We start from the raw sequence: 23,298 nt of genomic DNA, 5'->3' as shown, positions 1-23,298 counted from the left end.
GCTGTCAACTATTCGAAGGGGGTGATGGAAGAGGACGAGGACGACACCCATGCCTATCTTTACCAGAACTTCCCCTCATCTGAGGGGTGTTGATCCACTTGTATGATGTTTGCCTCCACAGAACTCTGGCGATTTAGCTGTGCCGCACTGTAGACGATAATCAATCAGCTACTCACTGCCCGTCCGGACCTGTGTCTCTGAGCAAGCAACGTGCATTTTAAGCGACGAACCATGCTCCTTGGTAATGGCCTCATCTTTTGGCTGGGGGCTGGCCTTGTAGGAATCTTTCTCTGTCTCGTGATCAAGCTTTTTGAAACCTCTCCGGTTCCAAATGACATCCCTTGGGTATTAAACAAGAAGGGCATTCTGGGGCGTGCTGCAGAACGTTTCGTTGGCGTCAACCCCGTTGGCTTCATTTATGAGGGATATCAGAAGGTTTACACCCTGCCTGTGATGCAGTGCTATAAGCTAGTGGCATAAATGCTGACCTTGCGGTTCTCTAGTATTCCAAATATCAGAAACCGTTCGTGTTGCCCAGCGTCACCGAGGGCGATGAAATTCTGCTTCCAACAGATCAGTCCAACTTCATTTTATTCGCCACAGAGAACGAGTGTAGTTTCAGGTCCAACATTATAGACTTCTTCCAGCTCCAGTACACCAGCTGGCCGTTGGCATTCGCAGAAAAGTATGACTTATATGTCAAACTCATCAGCAAAGACCTCTCTGAAACATTGAAAACGGAGTCTGTTGCAATGTCGCTCGCTGAGGAGGCCCGATCGTGTCTGTCTGACTTGTGGGGTGAGGACACAGATTCTTGGAATGAGATTTACCTGTACTCTGCAATGGAGAAAATGGCATCGAGGATGATCAATGTGCTTGCAATTGGACCAGGCCACGGTCGCGACAAGGTTCTTCTAAGAGCCATGACACATTGCTCAAACGCTCTCGTTTTGGGGGCAAGTATTATCAAAGCATTCCCGTCATTTCTGCATCCGTACGTCTTCTCTCTCTATTCTCCTTGACCGTGTTATGTAATTTTACTGATCTTTTGTTAGAATTATTGGCCCCTTCGTAGGTTTGGTCAACAGATATTTCGAGATAGTCTTCCACCACCGTATGAAGCCTATCATCGAATCCAAGGTCGACGAACAGCAGAAAGCCACGCATTTGGAGGGACAGCAGGAAACACTGAAGTCCAGGGTAAGGACGCTAATGTATCCGTGAAGTTTGCTTCGTGTTGATCACTTCTCAGGGCAGCTTGTTGGACTTGCTCATCCAGGCTGGTCTCCGTAGTAACTGGCCGATGGAGATCACGTCGATGTGGCTAGCATATAGAGTCTTCATGATCAATTTTCCGGGCGTACACACGACTGCGGTCTCCGCTGCCAGCGTTCTTCTTGACATACTGAGCCATCCGGTGGAGAAGAAGCTTGTCAAACATTTGCAAGAGGAAATTGAGAGCATTGCTGTCAATTCTGGTGGATCATGGACTGCAGAGAATCTGGGAAAGGCTTCGCTGCTGGACAGTGCAGTGAAAGAGAGCCTCCGGCTGAACGGCATCAATGCTGCCAGTCCGACCAGGAAGGTATAAGCCCAGATTGGACTTTTCCCGTATGGATTCGGCTTGTCTCGGCTGCTCACTTAGCGTGTAGGTGGTCGCACCCGATGGGGTCACCCTTGCGAACGGCCTCTTCTTACCTTGCGGAACTAAGGTTGGGATCCCCCAGTATGCCCTCCACCGTGACGAGGCACTCTATCCGGAGCCAGACAAATACAAGCCCGACCGTTTCTACACGATGAACGCATCTGCTGAAGAGAGGCGCCAGAATTCAATGACCATAACCAGCGATAAATATGTGGTTTTTGGTCACGGCCGTCGCCAATGCCCCGGACGTTGGATCTTCGCCCACATTTTCAAGGTGATCTTGGCGGAAATGCTCTTGAACTATGATATTCAGTCTATCCCGATACGCCCGAAAATTCATAGTGGGTGATCATATTTTCCTTTTGATTTCTTTCCCCTCGTGGGGCTGCCGTGGTCATCGAGATACTGTGCTGACCAACATTATAGGATGGGGTCGTTTCCAGCTGCCACCATTCACAACTAAGATCGCTGTCCGGCGTAAGAAGAGCAGAACCCCTATGTCTCTGTGACCTTTGAGCGGTTAAAGGCCCGATAATTGAGATGTTTTCTTGATCATGACAGCCGGCATGTATCAAAGCCTTTGAGGGTGGGACTTTAGTATCATGCAGTTTGTAGATGACCGTCTTAGATGAAAACAGGTGGCAGGTATCTTGGAAGTAACCATTCGGCCTTATGCCCTGCGATGTTTATCGGCCAGAAATGGAATTTGTTATCATTCTTGGGTTCCTGCGACACATCGGGGTCACCTGTGGGGGAGTCCAAGTCACACGGGGAAAGTGATCGCATGTGGATCAGTATCCGGTTTCCAAAACGGGGTCATCGGTCGGGTTACTGCAAAGGGTTATATGGGGAAGCGGTCGGCGGAGTAATAAGATCGGTGTCCTGTGTAGATCTCCTTGACCGAGTTATGCATGGTTGTTGGGGGAGAAACTTTGTTGGCAGGCTTTGATGCCGCCCTGGGCAGGTTTTTTGTCGCGATTTCACTGGTGCAAGTCGTAGAGTTCGGTGTGGGAATTTCTCCGAAGGTCATTGCAAGGGGGTCCAACCCGGACAGTTCTTTTGCATGCACGAAGCATGAATGTGAGCGCTAGCTAACAGTACCAGGCGTCGTCAAGAGGTAATCGGGCGCATTATTACTTCATAAGCGAAGAACAAGCACGATCACAGGAGCAGCGCGCGGGCAGCCTCGGCCCAGGCCATCCCGCGACCGCCTCCATTTCACATGCCCCATCGCCGAACTCTCCGGGGAAGCTCGCCGCAATAATATTCCCCAACCCCGGGTCTGGCTCTATTAATACTTAATACTGGTCCTCGCCCTCAGTCTGTCTGACATTCTGGTTACATCCACATTCTTTGACATTCCACCCTCCATTCATTGCTGAGATCCAGTCCGATTCTCTTCCATCGTCATCATGTCTCTCAAAAACGGTACGTTTACTCTCTTATCGCCATTCTAATCGTGAGCGGCCGCTGACCATAATAACGCACCTGCAGACGCTTTCCCTTCCTCCGCCGCCTTTGATGCCATCAACGCCACTCTACAGGCTGATGCGACTGAGCGCAAGGATGCCATCGACAAGGCTAAGGCCGTCATCGCTTTCAACATCAAGAACGCCCAAAACAAGGAGGAGAGCTGGTATCTCGATCTCAAGGAGAAGGGTGTCGTCGGCCAGGGTGCACCTCCCGGAAAGGCTGATGGTGAGTTCGTTTGCTTCTGCGATTCCACTCGCCCACATTATCTGTCAACAGATGAATGGAATGCTGACGAGATATTGATTGGTTACAGTGACCCTTTCTCTTTCGGATGCCGACTTCAGCGCCCTAGTGAGCGGCAAGGCTAATGCTCAGCGACTCTTTATGGGAGGCAAGCTCAAGATTAAGGGCAATATCATGAAGGCGACTAAGATGGAGCCCGTCCTGAAGAAGGCCCAGGCCAAGGCCAAGCTATAGATACCCTGTTTTTGCTTTCTTTTTCGTAACTCTTCAAATTTGAATGAACATTGGCACCCTGCTTCCGCCGTTTATGGTCGAATTCTTACTATTAAGGTATTCGAAATACCGGACTCCGTGATGCGGTAGGTGGTCCCCAGTAAGGAGAGCTTCGGCGGAGCCGGCCCTGGTCCGCGGCAATTTCCAATGTATGTTTACCTAGTAGTAAGTTGACCACATATTACTGGATTATATCGGCCAAGTCAGGGTCAAGTGAGGCTGTAGAAAGCTAGGAGTAAGTAATACCATTATTCTCTAAGACCCGTAGGATTCATATATACTAGCTACTATATATTTTAATTGGATTAGCAAAATCGCCTAACACCTAGTCAAAGCTGTCTTCTCTTCAAATATCTTATGAATTTGAATTGTAATTAAGAGGCATAAATATGCTGTGAAGCCACGACGCTTTACTCGGTGTAGGACGGGAGAACAACCAAGGCCTTTTTGATCCAGTGAATAAACAACCAGGACTCTGGGAGGCAAGTGTAACCTCTGCCATGTAATGCACTTCACTTTGGCCAATGAAAAAGTGGGTCATCGAATGGCTTTACCGCAGATTTTGGGTTGACGAGTCTGCAAACTGGGGTCGGCACGTCATGATATATTTTGGCTGAGTTGCTAGTACTAAGTAGTTTGTTGCGGTGGTGTCAAGAAGGTTAGTATTTTCTGCAGCATTGATTTATATAGCGCACGGATGTTTCCGTAGGAACACGCGATAGACAATGTCCAAGTGACTGTCAGCGACCGTACATGTCATGGGTACATATACATATGTGGGCGTCAGCCATCACCGCTGCTGCATAATTGATGGACCTGCCATGGAAACCAAGGGTCGCTGGTGACCCAAATAATAAATACCCCGTATTCGTACGGTCCGACATGCCGCCCGCTCTTGTTGGTGCTTGTGTAACGGCGGTAACAATACAGAATGCGGAAGACATGGGATCTGGTTCAAGCAAAGAAAGAGATGCCTTTCTTTCAACCTCACCATCAAGTAGGAAACAGAAAGCAGACCAGCTCGACCAGATTCCCCTTGCCCGACAAGTAGACCATGGCTCATGGCCGCCTCGCCTGGGTCACGTAAAGAGAAGGTTCCTTTATGTCATCTCGCCAAGATGGTGACCCTGCCAGCGCTCACGTGACGGTAATTTTTTTCTGCCAGCAGAGTTCCTCTTGCCTGCCGGTAAAAGTCGCGAGCCGATGCTGGAAGGCCAAAAAAAAGAAGCTCACTCGAGCACATCCCCCCATCCCCAGCAAGGCAGAGCGCATCGAATGCAAGCGCGCCCTCCCAGTTCTATTTCTAGCAGTCCCTGATCCTTACTGCTCTGCCTTTCCAATCTATTTTCCACGACCCCGTTCTTGTCTCGTGCCTCCACGGGTTTCGCGCTGCGCGACCACCCATTCTCAGAACGATCGCGCATCGACCTATCTTCACCATTCTAACGGGTCGGCACTTGGATAATAGTCGAACTTTGTTAGGCTTCCCGCGATAATTCGAGACGACAACGGCGCAAATTACCTAGGTCGCTCGATTTGCGGATTTGCCCACACATATCTCCTCCCAGCGGCCCCCATCCCCACCCGACGTGCTTTTCTAGAAGTCCTCGAGACCACGAGCACCGAGCCAACCGGGCATACTCGAAAAGCCAATAGCTGTCATCGGAAAAGACCTATACGCATTGGATAATCCCACACCGTGCATGAAGGACGGTCGTTAAGGGGTGACATTGGACGTTCAAGAAGGGGCTGAAGTCAACTGCTGTCTCAAAGGTCGAGGATATCGCCGCTGACGACATCGGGGGCTCGACTATAAATGTCTAAGAGAGGGGCTCAGGGTCCTCAAGGGGACAAGGACTCGGATTTGTTTGCATTCAACATGTCGAGCACACCGGATGATAAGCCGCAGCGGGCTACCGCGGCGCAGATGGCGAACAGAAAGTAAGTGAATGTAGACCGACCTTTTGCGGCCAATCCCATGCATGCAACATCGTGCTCTTCCTGCAGCCTTCATATTCACAGGGACCCGGCCCGATGCCGGGACTCGAGTCTGTGTTTCCCCAGCCTTTTTCTTTTTCATCTTTATTAACACTTCGCCTCACACCCACCCTCTCCCATGTCTAACATTATATTCTCACCCATCGTCAATTTCTACACAATCATCCATCTCGGAATTGTCGCTGACACCGTTCATAGAATAAGAGACGTTCGGAAGCGTCGTCCCAATAGTGCTGCTCCGAGTGCTCCTACGCCTTCGTTCGGAGGAGGTCCTTTCAATTCCATCGACCCTAACACAGTTTCGTCGACACCAGCGAATTCTCAACCGCCTTCCAACGGATTCACATTTGGACAAAACCAAAGCTTCCCAGGAGCTAACCTGGCGCCTGCACAGTCGAATCAAAACGGAGGCACGCCGTTCGCATTTGGCTCTGGAGGCGGAAGCTCTTCATCTTCATTCAATTTCTCTTCATCCTTCGGTGGTACAAGCTCGACGAGCAATCCATTTGCCAGTATGAACACTACTAGCTCCGACCAGTCCAAGCCGGCCAGCTTTTCTGGCTTTCAAGGCTCACTCTTCAATGTCCCGCCAGGTGGAAGCCAGTCTCCGGCCCAACAGCCTCTGCCTTCAGGTTCAATGTTCGGGACCCCGTCTCAACAGAGTGCTAGCACCGGCGGCCTTTTTGGCAGCAACCCAACTAGCGGGCCTTCTGCCTCATCTGGAACGGCCACTTCTACCACCGGCAGCATCTTTGGTCAGAACAATGCGGCTCCTAGCACCCCTTCAACGAATGTCTTCGGCCAGTCTAGTGTAAAGAAGCCGTCTCCATTTGGCCAATCTACAGCATTCGGCAGTGACTCGATGCAAACTTCTCCTGATGCAAAGGGTGGTGCTTCCCAGTCGAAGCCATCAATCTTCGACAACGCTCCTGCACCTCCCCCCAGCTTCGGAGGCGCCACAAGCTTTTCAAGCACTGGAGGCACTTCATTGTTTGGCGCACCAGCATCCTCAGCGGCAGAGACTCCGTCAAAGCCAGTGTTCGATTTTAAGGCAACTACTCCTTCGTCATCGCTTTTTGGCGGTGCTCCTACCCAGGCCACTTCTATAGCTACTCCTTCTGCGTCGACGCCAGCCCCGACTGCTGCGTCTACAGCAGCCCCCGCATCATCCTCAATGTTCGGCGCTGCCTCGCCAGCTAAGCCATCTACTCCTTTCCAAAACCCGTTCCAGTCTTCGAATTTGTTCCAAAGCGCTTCTTCGACCGCACAAAAACCTGCCGAGGAGAAGAAGGAGGAAGTAAAGCCTGCTGAGTCGCAGCCTAAACCCCCTTTCCAGTTCACTTCATCTTCAGCCACGGGCCCGTCCTTGTTTTCTAAGAGCGAAGCCACTGCCTCGGCAGCTCCGGCAGCTCCGGCAGCTCCTTCAACTGGTTTGTTCCAGACATCGTCCACTAAGAACCTCTTCGAGCCCAAGCCGGCCGCAACTGCAGCACCAGAACAGCCCAAGGCCGCAGGAAATCCCTTCGGAGGCTTGTTTGCGAAGCCAGCGACCCCGAGCAAGCCAGCAGTTGAGCAGCAGCCACTTCCTTCATCTTCGACTCCTTTCCAGGGTCTTTTCTCCAAGCCGAGTACACCAAATGATGCAGCAAAGACAAGCGAGCCGGAAAAGCAGGCCACTCCTGGTCAATTATCTTTCACCCCTTCGAGTAATGGTTTCTCTCAAACGTCGAATCTTTTCGCACCCAAGCCTTCGGCATCACCGGCCCCTGCCGCTGAGGTCAAAGCACCGGCACCCTTGACATCTGCAGCTTCTGTTGAGAGTCCCTTCAAGGTCAATGGCACGAAGTCGACGCCTCCGGCTCCTACCAACGGAATCGCTGCACCGTCTAGTTTTGGGCAGCTCCAGACCCCCAAACTCTCCGACAAGGGGGATAAGAAAATTACAGGGGACGCCGAGATGCTGTACCGTATGCGCGTCTTGAATGAATGCTTCAAGCGTGAAATGGCGAAAATGGACCCTTCGACCCAAAACTTTGACGCCGCTGTTCAGTTCTATATGCGTGTCCGGGCCACGCTTGGTGCCTCAGTTGGCTCAAAGCGCAAGGCCTCTGGCGACGATGTTGGCGAGCTTCCCACGAAGGTACAGTCATTTGGCACCCCTTTCGGGCATGCGGCTGCTCCCAAGGAAAGCTCTACTACTCCAGCTGTGACTGCGCCGAGCTCCACGCCATTCAAAGCATTTGGCACAAGTCAGGCCGCTTCTACCAGTGGCAAGAGAAAGTCGATTGATGATGGCGATGATAGTAGCCCTGCCAAGCGTGTCAATGGTGACTCCACCACGGCAAGCATCTTCGCCCAGTCATTCTCCAAGTCGAAGACCGAGTCTGATCAGTCAGTTGATTCGGAGCCATCCTCGGCTAGACCGTCCACCCCTGAATCTACCAAACCTGCTTTGTTCTCTACGACGCCATCCACAGCACCCGCTAAGCCTCTATTCTCCTTCCCAGGGTCGGGGAAGAAAGACACGCCTTCGGCTCCGCTTTTCTCCTCCATGTCCAGTGCTAGTTTAACATCGGCTGCACCCGCTGGAGACGCCCCGAAGAATCCGTTTGTACTGAAGCCTACTGGGAACGAGGGCAATTCCGCAAGTTCTGCCTCGGGACTGCCGAAGTTTAGCTCTACAGGCGGCACGGACTTCTTTGCTCAATTCAGAGCCCAATCTGCGAAGGACGCCGAGAAGGAGAAGGAAAAGCGCAAGGCTGAGGACTACGATTCTGAGGAAGAAGACGAAGCCGAATGGGAACGCCGTGACGCTGAGGAGCAACGGCTGAAGCAGTCGTCGTTCGAAAGTCAGACCCAGAAGCGCGCGATTTTCGTTCCCGGCAAGGGATTTGTTTTTGGAGACGAGAGCAGCGATTCCTCGGACAAGAAACCCGAGGAAGCCTCTGCTGCTACACCGAGCGCTGACACATCGGTCTTCGCTAAGCAGAATAACACTTCAATGAAGTCAAGCAACATTTTTGGCCACCTGTCGGCGACCCCATCTGAGGCTGACGACAATGACAACGATGCGGATGATACCGAAGAGGCCTCTACTCCTGGTGACGAGTCGGATGATGCCACAGAGAGCAGCCCTGCGAAAACGAGCACGGCTGACGCAAAGGCAGATGCTGCAGAATCATCGGCCAAGGAGCTTGAAAGTGGTGGTCGCAGTCTCTTCGATCGCGTCCAGTACGACGAAGAGGGAAAACCCAAGCGTCAGGGCGAAGAGGAGCAGAAGGGTTCCATGTCGACTCTATTCGGTTCCTCCAAATTCTCATCCTCTTTCAACACTCCCACGTCCCTCAATCCAGCCAGCAGCTCCGACTCCAACCAAGCTGCCTCCAAACCCGCAACGACCAGTATCTTTGGCGCTGCGAACACAAGCAGCAGCATCTTTGGTACTCCTCTATCTAGCTCCGGCAACAACACACCGTCGCTTTTTAGTACAGGCCCGGGCATCACCAACTCGGCTGCAGATAAAACCTGGAAGCCCAACTCTCCAATCAAGTTTGCGACCGACCCGGCTAGTGCTTCCACGTCAAAGCCTGATTCCGGATCAGCGACGCCGGCGCCTGAAGCCCCCAAGCCCTTCTCCAACCTTTTCGGAGCACCGCCATCCCTGACCAAGTCCTCTACCTCTAAAAGTACTCAGCCGTCCCTTGGGTTCTCATTTGGTGCTCCGAATCAATCAGCACCATCTCTCTTGGCTCCATCTATCCTGAATTCCGCTACTCCTAGTCGCTCCTCCACCCCGGGTGGCGCATCTGACACGGGAGCGGAAGAGTCCGGGGATGGTGAAGCAGCCGAGTCTCTACCCCAGGTCGATCTGGCGCGGGGCGGCGCTGGCGAGGAGAACGAAGATCTCGTGACGGAGAGCCGCGCTCGCGCAATGAAGCATACGACTGCTGGGGGATGGGAGAGTCAAGGTGTTGGCTTCTTGCGTGTTCTGAAAGATCGAACTACGTCCCGTGGTCGCATCCTTGTCCGGGCTGACCCGAGCGGCAACGTCATTTTGAATGCGCGCTTGATGAATGAAATCCGATACACTGTCGCTAAGAACAGCGTACAGTTCATGGTCCCTCAAGTCGAAGGTCCTCCTCAGCTGTGGGCCCTCCGGGTCAAGACGAATGCGGACGCTGAACGCCTCTGCGCGGCCATGGAAGAGACAAAGAATTGATTGCTACGACTGGATGTGGTACATAGGATATGCATTTGAACACAACTTGATGATGGGCTTCGCAGGCGTCTGAGTGGCGATGTATTATGGTGTGCTTTTTGCTCGATTTCTGATTCTTTCTCCGCTACCTTCCTGCTGCCGAAGACCCCCCACAACCCTCCACTTTGGACAAACGCCCTTATTCTCTGTTCCCTTGTCACTTGATTGTGTGGCTGTGCAGCCAGTAATGTTTCCTCCTGTGTCATTGTGACTGGATGATACTACCTCGATCGTTGTGTGGGCCGAAGCGAATCCTTTTTTTTTCCTGTCCATTCCACACCCACCGGCGACTCGTCTTTGGACATTGGTGTCTCGTTCCTTTCCCCCCTTTCAGGTGCATTTACCCTTCCCCGATTTTTCAAGACCTTGTGTAACTAAAATATTTGTTTTTTTTTTTTCGCATCTTGCAACTAACTGCAGCTGCATCTTCGGTAGCGTCGTTGTTCTCTCTGCCCAGCCAGAAAACAGGCGCATCTAGCATAGCGAGTGGGATTCGAAGATTCTGGTCTGCAAATGGAATTGTCTTCTTTACTTTTTTTTTCTCATGAGGATTTTGTCAAGGATAACATTCACTCTTACATACTCCTGTGTACCATTAGGTAGATAATATAGTGTGGTAACTTGGGTTCGTTGAATACCATCACTGTATGTCTTGACCTCTAATTCCTACTGCGTAATAGTCACTACGGTCATAACTACACCGATGGTCCGATTATACAGCAACACCGAAAAAAAATGACAGCCAACACCCCAGCAAAATACCATTTGCTACAATGTCACCCTATCATGTCATCCAGACCAAGGAAGAAGAAGAAAAGAAAATAGATCCACACAACATCCTTTAAACTTTTTTTGATTGAGGAAAAAGATGATGATGATTGCCAGGCCGCGAAAAGCCCGACCTGAACCCTGCATTCATCCCGTCCGGAAATCCCCCCTCTCCCATTATCCATCCTAAGAAGTAATCATATCATGATGACAGTAAGAAGTAGAATCACTGTATGTTGAGATTCATTTCATTTGGGAATAGATAAGATGAAGATGAAGGAATAATTTACTCCTCGTCGACAACGGCAGTGTGGAGACCCTTGGCCTCCTTGACGTTGACAGCCTGGACGTAGGAGTAGAGCTTCTCCTTGGCGTTCTCCTCGTCGTTACGCTTACGGGAGATGCGGACACGGAGACGGTAGGGGACGCCCTTGACACCGGCTTCCCAGACCTTCTTGTTGAGCTGGGGGTCGACACGGACGTCGGTGGTGCCCTGTTGGGTGCGTAGAAGAGCTTGTATTAGTGATTTGTTCTTAAAGGGACATAAAGAGGAGGGGAAGGGAGGGAGGGAGGACTAACCATAGCACGCTCAGCGAAAGCGCGGATCTCCTTGATAGCACGAGGAGCACGCTTCTTGAAGGAAACACCGTGCATCTACAACACCCAAAAAGAAAGAATATTAGTCTTCCGCCCGAATGCCATCTTGTAGATGTGTGAAAGATTTTTTTCTGGTTTTCTTTTGCGAGAATGCGGCCATAGAGGTGGACTTCATCAAACTAATTCTTCTTTTATGGGATTTTTTGTTTTTCAACAACAATCGTTCCTGATTGTTCCACCACACACGTTTACAGACAGGTGCGGTGGTGCTCGTCCAGTGTCCCGTCTTCTCTTCCCCTTGCCTTCCCCGTCTGAGGGGGTGGGTGGTGAAGGTGGGAGGGATGAGGATTTGCGCGCTCCGCTGTCCTTGTGTTGTTGTTGTTGTTGTTCTCCGTCCAGTGCCTCCGTGTCGAGTTTCCGCGGAAAAGATCTCGTTTTGTTTTGTGCTGAATCTCAATGCAGGTTTGGCTGTGTTCAACGTACTCTCTTGTGCATGTTGATGGTGTACTCCCGAGTAACCACGTCGGCGATGGCCGAACGGGTCTTCTTGCCGGTCTTGACGGGGGCGGACATTTCTGCAATAGGAAAAAAAAATTATGTTAGAGAGCGATTCTCGGGTTGAGGATAACAATCTGCAAGCAGGTGGTTGGAGAGCTATCACTCACTGAATGAGGGACAGAAGTGTCGGCTGTCGTTGGCTGCAGTGGTCGTCTGTCAAGGTTGAGGAGATTTCGAGATGGTCTTTTTTGCTGCTGGTGGGTTTTCCAGTGCGGGCTCGCTTATCGCCTGTCAGGCTGCTGATTCGTTTGCAGCTCTCGCACGTGATGTTCTGCCCGCAGCTGACTGCGGACCCGCCTGAGGCACCGCTACCACTGTGTTTACCTATACAGTGGTCGTTGATTACTCTACCGCGCTCTTCAGGACGTTATACCGGTCGCTGACAATATTCATAAGTCGTCTAGTTACAGGCTAAGCTATGGTTGGCTTGCGGCAATCTCCCTCCCACTTAACGCGAGGTGTCGCGCCTACTGCTTGTCGGCACTCACATCGGTATACAAATCGAACCGCCGCTGGGTATAAATGGGAATCCCCTTCCTCGTGTTCTGGATCGTCTCGTTATCCAGGTCCGCGTAGATTATGTCCTCCTTTTCCTCGGTCTCGGCCAGCACATTGGCGCTAGGGTCCGCGATCAAGCTGTGACCATAGGCATGATATGTAGCACTCATGTCTCTGGCGGGACTGCACAGAGCCACATACACCTGGTTATCCACGGCACGGGCACGAGCCAACAGTGACCAGTGCAGCGGGCCCGTGGTGGTGTTGAACGCACCCGGATAGACAAGCATGAAGGCCCCCTTCCGCGCCGCGATCATACCCGCCTCCGGGAAGCGGATATCGTAGCAGATCGCCAGTCCGATATTGCCGTAATCCGGCAAGTCCACGACCGTCAGCTGGTTACCAGGAGAAAGCACCTCGCTCTCCTTGAAGGTGATCTTGCCGGGAATGTCAATGTCGAAGAGGTGGGTCTTGCGGTGCGTTCCAATAAGGGCACCGGTGGGGGAGAACACCAGCGATGTGTTGTAGTATTTTTTCGTGGTCGGTTCGAGCTCAGGAATGCTTCCGCCGATCAGGTAGGCCTTTGCTTCAGCGGCGATGGACGAAAGCGCATGGTAGGAGGGGGACTGCTCCTGGGTGGGTGGCGAAGGGAGCAGCGTCTCGGCGTACTTGGGGAAGAACTGGGTACCGTAGGGCGAGTTGAAGCACTCGGGGAGGACGATCAGAGAGGCGCCAGCTTTGGCGGCCTCAAGGACCTTGGTACGAGCATGTGCGAGGTTCAATGCCTTATCGGCGCCTGTATATTGTCATTGCTCAGCAGGGGACTCCATATGGAGCGAGTCGGCCGTTGCACGCACCTGAGGCTAATTGAACCAGGGCCAGTTTCAATGGTTTCTTGAGGAGGGACGCCATGGCTGGTGTTGTGGAATGCAAGAATTGGTGGAGGTGGTTTGTGGTGGCAAGTACGTAGGTAGCAGTAGTAGATAGATAAATAGATAGGTACAGCGGAAGGGAAGAGGGAGGGAGGGACCGCCGTTGATGCGATGCGGGGAACCTTGGGAGAATCCCGGTGTCGGAGTCCGACCGCCTAGATAGCTGAACTTACTTCTTTTCCTATCGCAAACCCCATGTACTATCTATCTACTTCCTCCAGTCTGCAGCTTCCTTCTCTATCTGAAAAGTAAATCCATGACTGCACCACCTTGAGTTGGGATTGCTTTCATCTGCTGTGTTGGTTTTGAGAAGCGTGTCCGTTTGTCTCTCAACAGCAATCCACAATGACCGCACGGTGTGAATCTCATCCACAGCCCATGGTCTAGGTCCAGTCCACGTTCTGCAACCATCAGTCCTACAGAACCAGAATGAAGGACGGAGGAGGGATTTTTTGGGGGGATCAAGCCAACCATCCCGGGAAACGGATGGCGAGACAACCCCAAGACAACAACGCCGGGACCAGCACACTGCCACATCTCCAATGGAAGGTCACTGCAACACCTCACTATATGACGCTCGCATAGAGCCAGTCACAAGCGCTCAATCTTGTACTACTCTTGAGATTCCTTGATTGTGACTTGAGACAACCATTCTGTCTACAATGGGTGCACTTGATTGGCGATGCTTGTTACACAAAGAGCAGAAGGAATGCTACCTACCCGTGACCGTCCTGCCCTCCTAATGCGCACAGCCATCTCCAATCATACCTCATATGCGCCCGCGGAGAATATCACCGGCGGATTCATGGGAGATTGTTCTCGTTACCAGGTCTAAACTTGGGGCCCCAGTGCCAGATCGACCTGGGCTCGTGCTTCCTCTGGATGGGATCTACAATCTACAACCCTAGATGGATCATGGGTCCTCTTCATCCAGCAGCATGTAACATGAACCCACAGACCCGGGCTCGATCACGTTTGCACGCATGCGCTGCATCGAGTCCATTGAGTGTGCAGCCATGTCCATTTGAATCCAGAACACATCTATAGGTCGAGTCATATTAAGGAATGCGCTGTAAGGTGTGTTGCAGCGAACTCCCGGAACGTTGCTTCAAGTGCCCTGTTCATGACGCTTCAGGCAATATAGACGCCTTCACAGTTCCATTCTAAGATTTTTCGCCCGGGAGAGAAACTTATAAATTGAGGGACACAGTGCCTATCCACGTTGGACATCACAACTCAGGTTCGATCAATTTATATCACGTCCTTTGGTTTACCCGCTGAGGTCTCTCAATTGAAATCTATTCTTGTTTACTGCTACCCCGAATTCAGTCAGTCTCCAGCAAAATGCCTCCTACCCGAGCGGCTCTTGCGGCTCTGGCTCTGTACTTCAGTGCCGCCCTGGTCACGTCCCCTGTTGGGGCTAGCCCAGTCGCATTGCAAGCTAGAGCGCCTGCAACTGTAGGTTTCTCCATTGCATCTTGAACTGACCACCCTGTACTTACTGGCGAGTATAGAATGAACAATCTCTCGGACTTCTGACTACCGGCGGTTGCTCTCGTAAAAGGGCAGTAATGGCCATGGGAGGTGGTGGACCTGGCCAGGGCGATGATGATGACTGCGAAGATGATGGCAGTGGTAGCAACGGCGAATCCGATGATGACTGGGGCACTGGCAGCAGCAGCAGCAGCGGCAACGGCGGCGACAACGGTAGCTCCGGAGGCTCTGGAAGCTCCGGCGATAACGGTAGCAGTGGCTCCGGCAGCGGTGGCTCCAGTGGCTCTGGTGATAACGATGGCAGCGGAAACGACGGCTCTAGTGGCAGCAACAACGGAGGCTCCAACGGCAGTGGCAGTGGAGACAACGGTAGCTCTGGAGGCTCTGGAAGCTCCGGTGGTAACGGTGGCAGTGGCTCCGGCAGCGGTGGCTCTGGCGGCTCCGGCGGCTCCAGTAGCCCCAGCGGCTCCAGCGGAAGTGGTTCTAACAGCGGTGGCTCCGGAGGCTCTAGTGGCTCCGGCAGCGGTTCTAGCAATGGCGGTTCTAGCGGTTCTGGCGGCTCTAGCGGCTCTGGAAGCTCTGGCAACAACGGCTCCGGCGGCTCCAGCGGAAGTGGTTCTAACGGTGGCAGCGGTGACAGCGGTTCTAGCAATGGCGGCTCTGGCAGCAGCAATGGCAGTGGAAGTGGTGGTAGCGGCAGCGGCAGCGGTAGTAACGGTAAGAACACCAGTGATGATGGAACTAGTGGCATTGGCACAAGCAGTGCCTCTAGTACCATAGGAAGCGGCGGTGCTGGTACAAGCTCTAACATCTCGTCTGCAGTTTCTGGCAGCGGTGTGTCGAGCTGCGCCAGCACCAGCTATAATTCAGCTTTTGAGGCGAGCGATGCTGAACGCAATGCGATGGTGGCTAAGAGAGATTCTTCAGATGGTTCCTCGGACGATGGCTCAGACGACGGCGGCCCAAGCGCCGCGGGTGACAGTGATTCCAGCAGCAGCAGTGGTACGAACGATGGTAGCAGCAACACTGGCAGCGGCTCGGCCATCTATCTCAGCAACGAAGGCAGCAACAACAGCAACACCAGCACAGAGGAAATCCAGCCAGACGACGACGATGACGATAAACAATCCGCGGTTAGCGGTATTTTCTCTACCGTCGGAAATCTGATTGACGGTATTCTCCGCCGTTAAGGCGATCCTGTCGAATGCAATCGCTATGTTTGTTAACAGACCACGGCGGCAAAAGAATCAGGTTGTTTCTTACTCATATACGCAGGTGATTTGTTTTCTTTTGATCTTTCCAAGTTGAACCTACCTAATTATGTTACCCAATGTTATAAAAGGAGTTTTCCAACCCAACTCGGAAATCCGAAGTGACTCGCAAGCGCTCGCGCGCAGTATCGTATATCTCTGATCCTGGCTCTTAAGTCAAACCCCTTGTTGTAATCCTTGTACACATTTAAACCTTGTCTCTCAGACTCGGGAACTCGATCCCAGAGTTCGGTGGTTCTGTCCTCGGAGAAATTGAACGATGGTCCAAAGAGTACATAAAATCGAGTTATATAGTGCAATTGAGACGAATGCCAGTCTACGTCCAACCAGACGACCCTGGGTCTCCATGGAAGCTTGCGTATTGCCATGCCGTCCTCCCAGAGGTCTTTGAACCGGTACCTTCCCCGTTCACCACAGACCGCGTGCACGTAGCCCGTGCTTCCATGTCTGAGGTGGAATAGCAACCTGTCCACAACCACATCCACGGGGACCTCGTCCGCTGTAACTTCTATGTCGGGATCACGGGCCCGTGTTGCAGCTTTGAACCAAACAGAGGGTGTGATCGCTACCATGGCTGCCAGAGCCGTCAACGGCGTAGACAAGGGAACACTATATCCGGCGTAAGGAAAACTCTGAGCGGGACCGAAGATGGACGGCCGGATGATGAGCAATTTATCGTATGCTTGGGCATTATCAAAGGCCTCAGCGAGGACTCTCTCCGAAAGATGTTTTGCGTAGGCATAATCCCAGGGGAATTCATTCGCCTCGTATTCCTCCGAGGAGCCACGATTTTGAACGTCTTTCCATGATGTGGCTGTGGGGATTGAAGAAAGCGGGTATAGCTCTTCTCGGATCGGGATGTCTACGGCCCGCGATTCCGCGTAAAGATGGCTATTCGCGAAGGCCGTGGAAATGTACACGAAGCGTTGTAAGTGGGGACACTCTAACGCTATGTGGGCGAGCCGTTCTGTAGCGCCGATGATGCTTTGGGATAGTTTGCCCAGCGGGTCCACGAGGTTGATGGATGAGGCGGCGTGGATGATGATCTCTGCTTCTTTTTTAAGTGTAACAAGCGAGGTATCTGCTAAGCCTAGGCTCGGATATTTGATATTGCCGTCTAGATAGGTGATGGACTCGGATGAGATCAGCGTAGTTGCGAGAGGCCCTGGAAGAAATTCCCGCCATTTCTGTATTGCTCGACTGACAGAGAAGGTTAGCAGAGGGACTGGATTAAAGGGGCTAGATATGGCTGTTTACGTCTTGCCTCCCCGACAAAGAAGGTATATATGTTTCGGGTGAGCCTGTAAGGACAGCCGCAAGACCAATGCGGTGCCTAGGAAGCCTGTGCCTCCGGTAATTAAGATAGACTTGTCCGAGAAGTACTCCCACATCATTAGTAGTCTGAGTGCCTGAGTGTCCTCAAGGTCCAAGAGCCTGGATGATGGATGATATAGTGACTGCGAGAAGCCATTCTAATAAAAATCGATATCCCTTGACTACGGCAAAATTCAGGATTAGAGAATCCGGTGTCGTAAGTGGTAAACAAACAGCCTGTTAAGACAACCGACAGCAGGATTGCGACGTATAGGTATCAGCGGTACAACGGCAACTAGTTGGCCGATGTCGATTAGATAGAGTTGGCATGTTGGCAGGATTAAATTGTGATATGCCGAGTAGATAGAAAGTTAAACCGACGGGGTGGCGAGAAGGCCGGAGAGTCTGAGACACGCTGGACGGGCCTGTGGAGTGTGGAATGGAACTCGAGGCCCTAAGCCGTATCAAGGACTAGGCGGGTGGGCGGGTGGATGTGGCGATTCCAGTCCAGCTGGGCTGGCCATTCTTTGGCTCGGAGCCATTCCATGTACCAGCCACAATTGCCGATCAAAGCTGAATAATAATGAGGCTACCTAAAGAAATGACGTCTATCGAAGGAAGAAGTAACCGCAGAAGATCGGTAGACGGAGAAGGAGTTGGAAGGAAGGAAGAAACCTAGAGGAGGAGGAGGAGGAGGAGGAGGAGGAGGAGGAGGAGGAGAGGGGACGGGGGAAAAAAGAAAGGCCGAAAGAGCCGGTGGCCGGCTGAGTCAGTTTCAACTAGACCGGAAGTGGCTAGCGGAGGAGACGGCGGACTCCGTCGTTCGTTCGGTTCTGGAATCGATTCTGGAAGTTCCCCCTCTTTTTCTTGCTTCTTATTACGCTGGGATTCTCCAAAAGTCCCCCCCCAAGTCGCAAGTCGACCAGAGTCCAGACGTGCACGGTTATCCATCTGGCTCGTCCTGGCAATGGCGAGAAAAGCAATAATGAAAAAGGGGCCTGCACAATTACCACCGGTCTCTCCTTTACGACCGACCACTACATAGATAGTCGTACGGACTGCGCCGTCCCTCGCTCTCTCTCCTTTCTCCTTTTCCGGTCCACCCCAACCGTTGCCGTTGATTGATTCCCTGGTCTTCCCCACGGCGTCCCTCCAATCCATCCCAAGGTTCGCCCGTTGCTTTACGCGCCTAATCCGTCTTCCTACCCTCTTTTTACTATTTTTTATTTTTAATTTTTTCCCCTCTAACCCTCCGGCTACAAAATAGACCCCCCCCCCTCGCTCTTTACCCGACACAGGAATTGGCCACTGTGGGATTTCGCCTTATATTGAGCCAGGAACACGCTCTTCCGCCCTCATAGTCCAGCCCCCTATGTCCAGACAACCTATCCGTTGACCACTGTCTTCATTCCACCCGCCCGGTTCGAATAAACAGGCGTCGTTGGATCTCTCGCACAGTCTTCTGGCCTTTCCAACTCTTCTCGAATAGTCTCATCCAATCCAATCATGTTCGAGGACTTCTCCTTCTCGTCGCCGTCGTCCACCAGGCCGTCGCGGCTGGCGCTCGAAGGCGATGACCGCCTTATGGTGGACAGTGACAGTGCGCTCATCTCCCCAATGTCCTCGCGTTGTCCGTCTCCGCGTTCACAGCGATTTCCTCGGTCCGCACCTCGCTCACGCTCATCTTATCTCCGCTCCGCTCAGCCGCCCACCTCCGTGCCCCTCTCCGCCTACGACCACAAGCGGCTCTCCATCAGCACGCTGACGAGGAAACTTCACGAGCACACTCTTCAGAACCAAAATGGAATCCAACCCGATGAGGGACGCTTTGATCGGCCCGCGTCCCCGACCCCATCCGACCTGGGCATCTCGAGCAAGTTCCCCGGTTATGTCCTGACACCCCCAGACACCGACCATGACGATGAGTCCCTGACCTCGGGGTCACTGTCTCCCCAGTCATACTCGCCGTTCCTGAGCCCGACGTCCGCCCCGGCCGACTTTCCGGCCGACAATATGGATCTGAGCGCTGCCCCGGGACTCGGCGGTCCAGACGCCTGGAGTGTCCGCGCTCAGCGGCAACAAATCTCCCGACTGCAGTGCAACCAGACTGACGTCGAGTCCATCCGCCGTGCTTTTGTCTCTGACGATGAGGTTATGCGATCAGCCATGTGCAGGGACTCCATCTGTGAAGACGACTGCCACCCCAGCTCCCTGCCACCGCAGTCCTCGCCACGACGACGCGCCCTGACTCTTTCCCGCAATCGATTTCGTAACCAGTCCTCGGATACGTCTGCGTTGGAGCCCCGGACACGGCGCAAGAGCAGTGTCAGTGCCCTCTCGTCACATCGCATCGAGAAGAGCTATCACTGCTCGACACGAGATATGCACAAGAAGGGTGAGCAGGGCTTGAGACGTAAGAGCCTTGTGAGTGCGGCGCTGGCCTCCATGGTGGAACAGGCGCCAGAGGAGTAAACCGCCTCTATCTTCTTGAAACCTTTTTTTTCTTCTTTTCGCACACTATTTATCTTCTTTTACATTCTTCTTTCTAAATTATCCACGTTCTACCTACCATCTTCTCTCTTCTCAACTATATATTTCTCGTTTTGTCTCGCTTGGTATTTTGTTTAGGTTTGGTTCGTTCACCTATTATCTTTCAGGGTTCGGCTTTGTGCATGTTGAAAGAAAGATACCCAGATTGTGTAACCGGTTCCTGTTTGTTTCTGTCCTACGTTGTTGTCGTCTTGTCCGGGTTTTTTGGTTCATCACGTTTTGTCCAGTCAGCTTCACAGCTTCACATCTATGTAAATATCTCTTTTTGTCGGAGTTTTTGAGGATAAACTAAGCGATTCGGTCTGGTCTGATCTGATTTGAGTTCAGCCTGTTTGTGTTTCAATCTTGGTAGTGGTAACCATAGGTAGTACAGCATAGCATAGCATAGCATAGTAGCATAGCAAAACATGCGAGGTTGGTAACAGCAATGGAGAGAAGATCTATTTGCATCATAACCCGGTTCAATATCGACAAAGAAAGTAAGTCCGTGGAATTCCTGTCAAAGGAGTCTGGATAACAGCAGAACCTGTAGAAATGCATAGGTGGGGGGATAAGTGGCTCATGAGGTAGTCAATCAGGCAGTCAATCAATCGGGCAATCATTACTGCATGTCTGCATGTACATATGCTGCATATGCACATGCAAACGATAGGCAGGTACTGTAAGCAGCAGATGGCAAAGAGAAAGTGGAATAGCGGGGTGAATTAATGAGAGATGCAACGCTTAGTGGGTGAAAGAAGGAATGAAGAAGCGGTGAGAGGTGGAGGGTAGGGAATGATTGTTGACGGGTAGGAACGATTATCGCCGTTTCTTCCGAAACATGCTGTATAGTCGTTTGAAAGGGTTTAGCGGTCCGGCTTTCGCCTTGTCGTTTTTCTTGCGATTCTTGAGAGATCGCTTGGAGATGTTGTGGTGGATGTGGATCTTTTGGGCCTCGTGTTGGGCTGGGAAAGGTGATGGACTTGCGTAGGGTGATGGCGGGTTTGAATACAGGGGATGAGGCAGGCCATGTCCGTCTTGGAAGTGGGGAGCTCGCTGCCAGATACTCATGTCATAGTATGCTGCTGGGTGTGGAATTGGTGATCGTTGGTGTCCGTGCCCATCCATTGGGAAGGGTGATGTGGATGGACGTTGCAATGAGATGGGTGGTGGGTAATCCTCGTCATAGCGAATAGGAGAGCCCGGCTCCCCCAGATCGCTTTCGTCGGTCCCAGCTCTTGGTCGCAAGGGTGGCGGCTGGCGTTTCGTGTGCCCTGGGGACCGTGAGTATCTTGATTCCATGTCATCAGAGTCGTTGATTTCTAGGCGCTCTGAGATGGATGGCATAGGCTGGTGCGGAGAATCGCCGACGAGCTCGTCATGAACTTGTTGTTCGTCTTGCTCAGGGGCTGGATCCATCGGTGGAAGGCTTCGAGGCAGTTCGTATTCGGGTATGACAAGCGCATCGTTGGCCAATTCTATATATGATTCTCGGTGGTTTCCGGTCGAGCCTCGGGATGAATAAGTGTCAACATCCTCGATGAAAGACACTATTCGAGCAAAGTTGAGTGACTCATGTGGGTTGATAATCTCGAATGATGTGCCATGATCGATCACGGTTGCGGTTCGTTTCTTCATGTTCAACAACATGGAATCTGAACGAGTCCTGGTGTGCCTATGGAGAGAGCCTTCCCGGTCCTGGTTCGAGTCTGGGTATTCCTCCAATCGATCACGAAATGTATCCTAAGTAAACATGTCAGTAATAGAGATGCATTCACTTGCTGGAGTATTACCTACGAGTAGACTGTGTGGGTTCTGTTTGGAGTATATCGGGCTGTCCGAGGAATGCATGTCTACATTCGGGGACACTGGGATCGTAGTCAGCATGTCTGATCTATGTGTTTTCCTTTGCATTTACAACTGTAGCCACTCACAAACGAAGCCATGGAGACTCTCCGGGCCTTGCTCACTCATGGCGCTTGGAGAGTATGACGGCGAGAGCGGGGGAGGGCTCGATGCCGCCGAAGACACCGAGAACGGATGCGCGGAGTGAAGCGGATACATTTGGGTTTGGTTGAGATGCAATGCAGCGTTCTTCCGTCTCAAGATCTTTCCCTCCTGGCTCTCGAGGATGAAGGAGTCGCCGTCGGAGAGTTGTTTGCGATAGTTGTGAAGCGACAATGATCCTGGGTATGCTGCCTGGCACATGGCAGGACTTAAGGCTGATGACTGCAGAGGGTCAGGGTCCAGACCGGGGTGAATTGATGATGTCGAAATTGAGTTCATAGCGGCTTGGTGGTGTAAAGATCCATGGCCGGAGGACCAGATATCCATGGTTATGGCCACACCGGGCATCCCCGAACCCGATTGACTGGTGCTTAAAACAGAAGGTGGAAAGTAGTACCTGAGAACAAGCCGATGAAGTGAACGAGGAAGAAGACCGCCGGGATATGTTGTATAGTTGCATTGAGCACAAGTGGATTGTTTTTCTGGGATTATTTTGACACCACCACTGGTGTTATGTCACTTGTAGCAGGGCAACGGTGCTATCAGCATATTTCCTGCACGAGTGAGGTGACGGAGCTGTGAAGCAAGTGAAGCAAGTGAAATTAAAGCGAGACAGAATGTCTCAATTGAGTGGCTCGGGTTGAAAGTATACTTTGCAGCACCCAAGAGGCAGGGGAGGTACCAAGCAACAAGTAACAGGCAACAAGCAACAATGGGGAGTAGTCCGTATACCGATCGCTCCTGGCGATCTAGTGCACGGCAATCACGAACACACGACGGACTGTGCGAAACAGAACCCTGGATGAGCCAGCCGGATGATGGAGAAAAAGGGCCAGCGCTGACGAGAAGCGAAGCAATAAGAAGCGGCGGGCGGGCAACGAGCTGCGTCACTTGACTGCCAGGTCAAGCTGCAGTTGACATGCAGCCCAGCCAATCAGCGCCCCAGGGTCCAGAACCTCTCCGTTTTCAGAGTCCGGCAGCCAGCGGATTTCTTCCACAAAACATGACCAGTCAAGCCCACTTGGGCATCGACTGCGTGGCCTCCCTCGGTCGAGGATCCACTGGCTGTGCAGCAAGTATGGATTACTATGGATACTATGGATCCTCTGGATCGTCCAGGCACCCCTCTCTCCCCACCTGCAGTCCCCAGTCCCCAGAAGGAAGGACCAAAAGTCAGTCAAGTCACTTCGTCGACTCAGTCGAGGAGTCAACGGAGTACCTGGACGAGCCAACTCCGACCGGCTCTTCCATGATTCCATCCACTCCATGGCCATCCCCACCCTACCTTTTCTAATCTTTTAATCTCTCCTTCCTCTCTCCTTACCTTGTTGTCAAGACACGATCTATTCAGATGACCACCTCCCAATGTAACCGATGTACATTCCTGAAGACCCTGTTTCAACCCTTTTTCACCTCCCGATGGTTTGAGATTCCTTCCCG

General features: G+C 52.2%; 8 protein-coding genes across 8 annotated transcripts; 5 read left to right on the top strand and 3 right to left on the bottom strand.

Moving 5' to 3' along the window:
* Nucleotides 1–231: 231 nt before the first annotated feature.
* On the top strand, nucleotides 232–2,154 carry BO94DRAFT_581890 (cytochrome P450; the record flags this gene model as incomplete). The annotated part of the gene is made up of 6 exons (XM_025615437.1): nucleotides 232–450; nucleotides 504–994; nucleotides 1,056–1,200; nucleotides 1,253–1,585; nucleotides 1,653–1,986; nucleotides 2,072–2,154. The coding sequence occupies 6 exons, from the start codon at nucleotides 232–234 to the stop codon at nucleotides 2,152–2,154; spliced, it is 1,605 nt and encodes a 534-aa protein (XP_025471258.1).
* Nucleotides 2,155–2,743: 589 nt separating this feature from the next.
* On the top strand, nucleotides 2,744–3,662 carry BO94DRAFT_531470 (SCP2 sterol-binding domain-containing protein). Its single transcript, XM_025610903.1, has 3 exons — nucleotides 2,744–3,073; nucleotides 3,140–3,343; nucleotides 3,432–3,662. Exons 1-3 carry the CDS (start codon nucleotides 3,058–3,060, stop codon nucleotides 3,593–3,595), a joined length of 384 nt encoding a protein of 127 aa, XP_025471257.1. The 5' UTR covers nucleotides 2,744–3,057; the 3' UTR covers nucleotides 3,596–3,662.
* A 1,851-nt stretch (nucleotides 3,663–5,513) lies between these two features.
* On the top strand, nucleotides 5,514–9,851 carry BO94DRAFT_572100 (RanBP1 domain protein; the record flags this gene model as incomplete). The annotated part of the gene is made up of 2 exons (XM_025614905.1): nucleotides 5,514–5,575; nucleotides 5,831–9,851. 2 exons carry the CDS (start codon nucleotides 5,514–5,516, stop codon nucleotides 9,849–9,851), a joined length of 4,083 nt encoding a protein of 1,360 aa, XP_025471256.1.
* Nucleotides 9,852–10,944: 1,093 nt separating this feature from the next.
* BO94DRAFT_553435 (carbon-nitrogen hydrolase) lies at nucleotides 10,945–13,223 on the bottom strand (the record flags this gene model as incomplete). Its single annotated transcript, XM_025613654.1, has 6 exons — nucleotides 10,945–11,151; nucleotides 11,238–11,312; nucleotides 11,739–11,830; nucleotides 11,921–11,966; nucleotides 12,302–13,107; nucleotides 13,169–13,223. 6 exons carry the CDS (start codon nucleotides 13,221–13,223, stop codon nucleotides 10,945–10,947), a joined length of 1,281 nt encoding a protein of 426 aa, XP_025471255.1.
* A 1,364-nt stretch (nucleotides 13,224–14,587) lies between these two features.
* On the top strand, nucleotides 14,588–15,927 carry BO94DRAFT_542787 (uncharacterized protein; the record flags this gene model as incomplete). Its single annotated transcript, XM_025613107.1, has 2 exons — nucleotides 14,588–14,701; nucleotides 14,758–15,927. The coding sequence occupies 2 exons, from the start codon at nucleotides 14,588–14,590 to the stop codon at nucleotides 15,925–15,927; spliced, it is 1,284 nt and encodes a 427-aa protein (XP_025471254.1).
* Nucleotides 15,928–15,948: 21 nt separating this feature from the next.
* Nucleotides 15,949–17,656, bottom strand: BO94DRAFT_276756 (male sterility domain-containing protein). Its single transcript, XM_025606598.1, has 3 exons — nucleotides 17,266–17,656; nucleotides 16,052–17,208; nucleotides 15,949–15,950 (listed from the first exon to the last, which is right to left on the bottom strand). The coding sequence occupies exons 1-2, from the start codon at nucleotides 17,400–17,402 to the stop codon at nucleotides 16,071–16,073; spliced, it is 1,275 nt and encodes a 424-aa protein (XP_025471253.1). The 5' UTR covers nucleotides 17,403–17,656; the 3' UTR covers nucleotides 15,949–15,950; nucleotides 16,052–16,070.
* A 999-nt stretch (nucleotides 17,657–18,655) lies between these two features.
* BO94DRAFT_276553 (uncharacterized protein) lies at nucleotides 18,656–20,002 on the top strand. The gene has a single exon (XM_025606597.1). It carries the CDS (start codon nucleotides 18,829–18,831, stop codon nucleotides 19,792–19,794), a length of 966 nt encoding a protein of 321 aa, XP_025471252.1. The 5' UTR covers nucleotides 18,656–18,828; the 3' UTR covers nucleotides 19,795–20,002.
* Nucleotides 20,003–20,670: 668 nt separating this feature from the next.
* BO94DRAFT_457321 (oxidoreductase, short-chain dehydrogenase/reductase family) lies at nucleotides 20,671–22,206 on the bottom strand (the record flags this gene model as incomplete). The annotated part of the gene is made up of 3 exons (XM_025607740.1): nucleotides 20,671–21,594; nucleotides 21,649–21,719; nucleotides 21,786–22,206. The coding sequence occupies 3 exons, from the start codon at nucleotides 22,204–22,206 to the stop codon at nucleotides 20,671–20,673; spliced, it is 1,416 nt and encodes a 471-aa protein (XP_025471251.1).
* Between the last annotated feature and the right edge of the window lie 1,092 nt (nucleotides 22,207–23,298).

The sequence above is a fragment of the Aspergillus sclerotioniger genome, assembly GCF_003184525.1.
Source record: "Aspergillus sclerotioniger CBS 115572 chromosome Unknown BO94scaffold_4, whole genome shotgun sequence".
Lineage (NCBI taxonomy): Eukaryota > Fungi > Ascomycota > Eurotiomycetes > Eurotiales > Aspergillaceae > Aspergillus > Aspergillus sclerotioniger.
Note: the sequence above shows the minus strand (reverse complement) of the source record. Positions and strands in the feature narration are given on the sequence as shown.